The following is a 7094-nucleotide window of genomic DNA, read 5'->3' as shown; positions in this document are numbered from 1 at the left end:
ATTGCTGCTGGTAGTCTGTCCGAGTTTAACATTGCCACTTGTTCTGCCGCAGGTTCTGTGCTCCCTCTGCTCTCATTGTGACCTCATTCCGATGCTCGTGGCCCTCCCGGGCCCCGCCCCCGCATCTCGGGGGCCAGGGGGTGCGGGCGGTGTCCCCACCGGGGCCGCTATAGGCACGTCACAAAGGCCGTTTCCCAGAGCGCTGTCCCCCGGCACTGTAAACGCGGTGCAGACACCAGCTGAGCTCAGCTCAGTTCAGGTCTCCCGTCCGGAGCTGGGCAGGCCGTAGAGGCGGAGCGGAGCTTCTCCCCACGGCCTCAGCACGAGGTTGATCAGGCGGAGTCGCCGGTTGAACGCGGCTGATTGGCCGAACGCGGAGGTGAGGACTTGGAGGAGTGGCGGCAGTTGACGGGGCAGAGCCCGAGGGTTGGGTGCCCGGCGCTGGGCGGACCCCGGCGGTTGGACGCCGTTCCTTGGGGGCGGGAGCCCAGGCTGTGGTGCAGGATGTGCGGAGAGGAGGGGGGAGTGGGGGATGCGAGGCCGGGAACGCAGTTCGGTGCCATGATGGTGTCGAGCCGGTGCCCGCGGCGGTGGCAGGGCCGGCCCAGGCCATGTTCTGTTGTCCTGGCAACACGCAGTCCTGCAGTGGGAACAGGTGCCCCCCCTCTCAACTGCCCACCTCTCCCTGCAGTAGAGACCGCTAGGCCTCACCATGCCGGTCATGGAGAAGCTGCGGAAGAAGATGAAGCAGGCCCGGAAGGAGTTAAGCCGGACAGGGAAGGTGGCCGATCTGCTGGTTCGGGTTGCCAAGAAGGTGCTCCCGGAGAACAGTGAACTCACCTTCTGGAGCTTCTCCAAGCAGCTGCAGATGATGTGCAGCAAGTACCTGGGGCTGAGCTCCGGAGGCAAGGCTGCCAGACCCCAGTGCGGCCCCGAGGAGGAGCAGCAGGTCCAGCAGGGTCAGTACCGGGGGCTCAGTGGGCACAACCGCAGCCCTCACTGCACAGCTCACCCACCATTCCTCATCCCACAGAGAGCAGCGATGCCCCAGCAGGCCCACGGGACGAGATCCCTGTGCCCCAGGAGCGCCTGTCCATGGAGTGGCAGTGGGTGCTCCCAATCGGCGCGGGACTGGAGAACCTCGGGAACACATGTTTCCTTAACTCCACCGTGCAGTGCCTCACGTACACCCCACCGCTCACTAACTACCTGCTTTCCAAGGAGCACTGCTGCACCTGTGAGTAGTGGGGCCTGGCTCGGCAGGCAGCTGTGCTGGCAGGTCACTGCTCCCTGGGCTGGACTCAGTATCTCAGCACGTATGGCTCTGGCAAGGGCCGTGTGGGTGTCAGGATGAGCCTCGTCTGCCCCCTCCTGCTGCTTCTCCACAGAGATGCTGTTTCCTTTTTCCCAGCCATAGCAGCATCTCTGAGCTTTGCATCCCTGTATTTGGGGACACTTGTGTCCATGGTGGCTGTAGCCAGGGCTAAGATGGCTCCAGCGGGATCTGCTGGCTTTGTGGGGACTGAGCGGGACATCCCAAAGAGCCCCAGCCTGCGTGAGGGCAGAAGGCTGTGTACAGGCAGCAGATGCTCTTGATGTGTGGCTTTGCAAAGGAATGTGATGGGCATTGCTCTGACATGTACTGTACTGCCTCGTCTCCTGTACTGCTTTGACCTCTACTGCATTTGTCCCCAACCTCCTGTCATCTTCTCCTCTGCCACAGGTGACCAAGGCAGCTTCTGCATGATACGTATCATGCAGAACCACGTGGCTCAGGCTTTTGCCAACAGTGGGAGCGTGATAGAGCCAATGGACTTTGTCCAAAACCTCAAAAGTAAGAATGACTCCACTGTGCTCCCCTCCCATAGCCATGCTGGAGAGCAGGGAGTAATGTGTGAGCAGAAGCTCTGAGATGAGGCCAGTAGAGCTCATGGAGCCTGCGGGGACCTGGTGACCTCACGGGCTGTGGTTGGGATCCCCCCGTGGCCGACACGAGTCTGGCGTCCGCTTTGGTTTGAGAGGGCTCAACCCCTGGGGCCACCGAGGGAGGTGGGGTCTGTGTCTCGCAGCACGTGCTGGGGCTGATTCCTCCCTCTCCTGCAGAGATCGCTGGGCACATGTGCTTTGGTCAGCAGGAGGACGCGCATGAATTCCTGCGTTACACCATTGCCGCTATGCAGGAGTCCTGCCTGAGTGGCTGCGCCAGGTACATGGGGCCTCTCTCTGATGGGCTGTCCCTGCTCTTCTCCGCTGTCCTCTCGCTGGGCCCCTGCCTTGCTGGAGGGGACTGTGGGGTCAGCGTGTTCCCCAGGTAGCACTTGTGTTCCTGGGCCCTTGCCCCGGGAAGCTGCGTTGCCCCTGCAGTGCCCAGCTCTGAGCCCCAGCCAGGAGTCTGTGCTGAGGACACCGTGGTGGCCGTGGGGCTGCCGTGGGGCAGGGACGGTTTGAGACCCGGTGCTGCTGTCTCTAGGTTGGATTGTGAGACCCAGGCAACGACATTGGTCCACCGGATCTTTGGTGGCTCCCTGCGATCCCGTGGTGAGTGCTCGGTGCCAGGCCCTGGGCTTGCAGTCATTTGGCTCCCAGTAGTTAGAATACTTTGGGAAAATCACTGAGCACATGGACATGATCCAGAGCTGAAGTTGGTCAGTCCCGTGGGACCTGTGGATCAGGATCCCGGCTGTGGCAATGGCAAGAGCTGTCGGCTATGGATCCCCAGTTCATCATCACCAGGAAATGAACCCCCGGCAACACTTCCTGTGCTAGCACTAAGTGGAATTCGCAGCCTTCCTCTGTGCCAGGCTGCGCATCCTGGTGCTCCCGTCCCAGAGCTCAAACCCGGAGGGGGGTGGGGGGGCTGTTCCTGTGATGTGCTGGGTGGCAACGGGTGCAGGTTGGTGTGCCAGGCAGGGTGTGCTCATTGCTCTTTCCTTTGCAGTGGAGTGTGCTGCGTGCAGTCGCATCTCGGACACGTACGAGCCTTTCCTGGACCTGGCACTGGAGATCTGGGTACTGCAGCGGGCTGGGGACCCGGTGCTCCTGCTCTCCTGGGGCAGGGGTCTCGGCAGGGAGCGGGGCTGTCGCCTGGCCGGGCCGCCCGTGAGCTGACCTCTCCTCCTCCGTCCTTGCAGGAAGCCCGAGACCTACGGGATGTGCTGCAGCTGTTTGTTAAGCCCGACCTGCTGGGTGGGGAGAACTCCTACCTGTGCACAGGGTGCGTGTGGGGCTGCGGGCAGGAATGGGGCTGCGGCTGCGGCTGCGCCGGTGGGAAGCAGGCAGAAAGCCACAACACGGGAGGGCTTCTCGACCTGTTCCACGCTAAAGTGTGAGGCTGTGGAAGCCTCGCGTGGTGAAAGCTGCTGCTCCTCAGCTTCATCCTCTTGTGAGGAGAACCTGGGCCAGCAGATGTGGTCGTGAGCAGGTGCTTGGTGCCTGCAGGGTTGTTTTCCATGGGTTTTGCCACTTGGCCAGAGCTGACAACCATCTGGATAGTGGAACAGCTTGAATGACACAGCTCTTCCTGTGCAGATGCAACAACAGAGTGTCAGCAACAAAACGCTTCAGCATCGACCAAGCCTCCAATGTTCTCACAATCTCACTGAAGCGGTTCTCCTTCTATGAGGAGGAGAAAATCACAAAGGTGAGTGCTCGGCAAGGCAGAGCTGGGGCTGTCTCGTGGCCCGCGCAGCAGGGTGGGAGGTGGTCCTGCCGCTCTTGGCCAGCCGTGCGCTCGGAGCTCGTCATGGTGACCTGTGCCCGGGGAGGGCAGCTCCTGCTCCCTCAGGAGATGGACACACAGGACAGCTGAGCTGCTCCTGCTCTAGCAAGAAACCCGTCTGCTGTGCAGGCTCCTGAGGCATCCTCTGTTCTTCTGCAGGCAGTGCCGTACCCCGAGTTCCTCAACATCCGCCCGTACATGTCAGAGAACAAGGGGGATCCTGTAATGTATGGGCTCTATGCAGTGCTGGTACACTCTGGGTCCAGTTGCCAAGAGGGGCACTACTACTGCTATGTGAAGGTGAGCCCGGGGCACTCTGGGCTGGCAGCTGCTGGGTCAGGTTGTGCTTTGCTGCTGGAAGCACTCTTGCAGAGTCCTCTTGCCTGCCCTGGGCTGCTGTGGGCTTTGGCCAGAGGAGCTCTGCTGGCGGGTGCTGTTCCTGCTGGTCTTCAGGGAAGGAGAGGTCTTGGACACAGCCCAACCCCATTCTCTTTCCTCCTTCCGCAGGCCAGCAATGGGCAGTGGTACAAGATGGATGACGACATGGTCAGCTGCAGTAACATCAAAGTAGTGCTGAACCAGCAGGCCTACCTACTCTTCTATGTGAGGTGGGAGCACCTGTGGCCCCCAGGCCCACTGTGGGGCAGGGCTGGCACCATGTGCAGGAGAGGTCCAGCCCCTTGCCATGGTTTTGCTGTAGATGTAGAGCATCTCCCTCCTCAGAGCTGCTGACTCCTGTTTCTCATGTGCAGCTCTGATGGAGAGCATTCCATTTGGTCAGACACTCGCAGTTAACCCAAGCTCTTCTCTTCCAGACTCACTGGCCCAGGGAAGAGCTTGGACAGTCCCATTGCCACAGCTGTCTCCAAGCTGACTGGCTCCGAGGACACTGTCTCCAAAGAGGCAAAGAGAATTGTGAGCCACAGGCCCCTGTTCCCATCACTGGTGAGTCCTGGAGGCTGCTCTTGGGCAGTGCTCAAGTAAGCCCCGAGGGAGGGCAGAGCTGCTGCTGTTCACATGAATGATGCAGGAGAGACAGCTCCTGCCTTGCTGAGGACACAGGGCAGCCTCACCAGCCCTCCCTGGGGCGAGCAGGAGCAGGAGGGCTCAGAGCTGCCCTCTGGGCACAGTGGTGCAGCCGGGGCTCAGCACCGGGGCTTCTGCTCTTGAAACTTCCTTGCTTCCTTTTCTCCTTTGTGTTCCTACCTAAAAGCACGTCTGATTCCTCTTCCACCACCCCGCTTCCCTCCCCCTGTGGTGTCCCCTTTGCCTGGACTCTCCTTTGGATTTTCCCCTCTTGGCTGACGGAAACCTCTTTTCTTCAGCTCACCAAGTCTTTACTTGTGTCGGTCCCCGCAGGGCAGGAAGCTGCACAGGAGTGCCTACCACATGCAGCCTCACGCACAAGTCACTGGCAGCAGCTTCCCACCGAACAGCAGCTGCCCCAGATTGGCTCTGCTGCCTTTGGGGACATGCAGGTGAGCAGTGCCCATCGCTGCCCGGCTCCTGCGCCGCAGCCAGGCCACCTGCGGCCTGGGGGGGCTCCTCGAGGCGACTCTGGCTCGAGGGTGATTTCGGCAGCTGGCTCCCCTGCTCTGGACTGCAGCAGCCCCAGCCCAGCCCCTCGCCACCCAGCCTCCCCCCTGGACGGTGCTGGTCCATCACCACCCCTCACACCACCTTTCTCTCTGCAGCAGGGAGGAGCCCAGTCCGGTCACCACTGGCTCCTTCGCAAAGAAGAGGCAGCACGAGGCAGGCAGCAGCCTCGGTGCTCCAGCGCTCGAGGAGGAGGTCTCTGTCCCATTCAAGAAGAAGAAGAAGGGACTTTTCACTGAGGAGGCCTCAGCGTCCGTGGTGGGGCTGGAGGCAGCAGGTCCCAGCCGTGATGGGGAGGCGCTGGACTTGCAGGCCCTGAAGAGCTGGCACCTGCCATCCATCCTATCCAGAAAGAGGATTGGCTGCTCTGCAGACAGGTGGAGGGGGCAAAGTTTTACCTCCAGCTCCTCCCTGCTCAGGACAGGCACCTGTAAGCTCAAGTCCCCTGTGCCCTCATGACATTGTTAGTCCTGACAGTGTCTTTTGGGGCACGAGATCTGCCTTGGAGGATGAGCCTCTGCCTCATGCTCACCTTGCCTGTTTCCGCAGCGGGAGCAGACAGCCAGGCTGGAGCGGGGCACAGTCAGTGCCCTGCTGCCCAAAGGCCTGCACGTGACCGTGGGACTGGCACAGCACCAACAACGCAGCTGGAGCCCACCACTGGCTCCTTCGCTAAGAAGAGGCGGCACGAGGCAGGCAGCAGCCTCAGTGCTCCAGCGGTCGAAGAGGAGATCTCTGTCCCACCCAAGAAGAAGCAGAGACTTCCCTTGCTGCAGGGGCCACAGAGTCCCGGAAGGGTCCCGAGGAAGCAGGTCCCAGCCGTGACGGGGAGGCGCCCAAAATAAAGCCTGCCTTACCTGAGCTGAACATTTTGCAGTATCAGATGAAAGTTATTGCATCGAATTCCATTTGACTCAGTTGACATGCTGCAAGTGCCTGGAAGAGGAAATCCCAGTTTATATGACTCACCATTTTTGTGCAAATATGAACTTTGGCTGATACACCTTTCTCCTTGTATCCAGTTCATAAGCACTCAGAAGCATAGTGATGCACAAGAGGACAGCTTTCACTTGCAACTGCTATCTGTGTAGTGTTCAGTCCAACCAACAAATGAAGTTAGAATGCATGTATGATTTTTCTGTCAGTAATTCCTCAGGAGGGAATGAAGTCTGAGGATGAGCTTTGGGCATAGGAAATATGCAAATGTTTCTGTATTGCTGAAGAGTGGTTCTGTGTCAGAAGGGCAGGTTTGCAGCAATGAGCTGCACTCTCAGATGCGTGTCTCCAGAACAAACAAGTCCAACAAAAAGCTGTGACAAGAGGGAGGACAGAAATCTTGTGAACTTATCCTTCTTTATCTGGTGAAATGGGATTCCTGATGATTGTTTTCTCAGCACTCAGGCCCTGGACATGGTGCCTCCTTGCCTGGGTGGGTGAGCAGCAGCGCAGCTCCCCTGCCTTGAGCCCTGCCAGGGCCTGAGCTCCTAAGAATTACTTCACTGTGCTCCCCTCCCCTCCCATAGCCATGCTGGAGAGCAGGGAGTAATGTGTGAGCAGAAGCTCTGCGATGAGGCCAGTAGAGCTCATGGAGCCTGCGGGGACCTGGTGACCTCATGGGCTGTGGTTGGGGCCCCCCGTGGCCGACACGAGTCTGGTTTGGTTGGAAGCATGGTGTGTTTCCTGGAGCTGGATGGCACACTCTCTCTACTGCTTTGCCAATCAGCCATGGGTTGGGAAACTCAGTGTGAGCACAAGGCTGTCAGACACATTCGGTAGAGCA

General features: G+C 59.7%; 1 protein-coding gene across 1 annotated transcript; it reads left to right on the top strand.

The window, feature by feature from the left end:
* Positions 1-712: 712 nt before the first annotated feature.
* Positions 713-6159, top strand: LOC101876047 (ubiquitin carboxyl-terminal hydrolase 36). The gene is made up of 13 exons (XM_034068444.1): positions 713-959; positions 1034-1237; positions 1724-1834; positions 2104-2206; positions 2471-2538; positions 2939-3009; positions 3132-3214; positions 3529-3640; positions 3878-4018; positions 4226-4326; positions 4534-4698; positions 5413-5744; positions 5864-6159. The coding sequence occupies exons 1-13, from the start codon at positions 713-715 to the stop codon at positions 6157-6159; spliced, it is 2034 nt and encodes a 677-aa protein (XP_033924335.1).
* Positions 6160-7094: the final 935 nt, after the last annotated feature.

Source organism: Melopsittacus undulatus, chromosome 12, assembly GCF_012275295.1.
Source record: "Melopsittacus undulatus isolate bMelUnd1 chromosome 12, bMelUnd1.mat.Z, whole genome shotgun sequence".
NCBI classification, from domain to species: domain Eukaryota; kingdom Metazoa; phylum Chordata; class Aves; order Psittaciformes; family Psittaculidae; genus Melopsittacus; species Melopsittacus undulatus.
This window is presented reverse-complemented; position numbering and strand designations above follow the sequence as displayed.

What these genes read in the sequence shown, in the direction of transcription:
- LOC101876047 (XM_034068444.1), top strand. Translation starts at nt 713, where the DNA reads ATGCCGGTCATGGAGAAGCTGCGGAAGAAGATGAAGCAGGCCCGGAAG. An exon ending in AACTCCTACCTGTGCACAGG is followed by an intron (nt 3,215 to 3,528) that starts GTGCGTGTGGGG and finishes CTTCCTGTGCAG; the next exon opens with ATGCAACAACAGAGTGTCAG. An exon ending in AGGAGGAGAAAATCACAAAG is followed by an intron (nt 3,641 to 3,877) that starts GTGAGTGCTCGG and finishes GTTCTTCTGCAG; the next exon opens with GCAGTGCCGTACCCCGAGTT.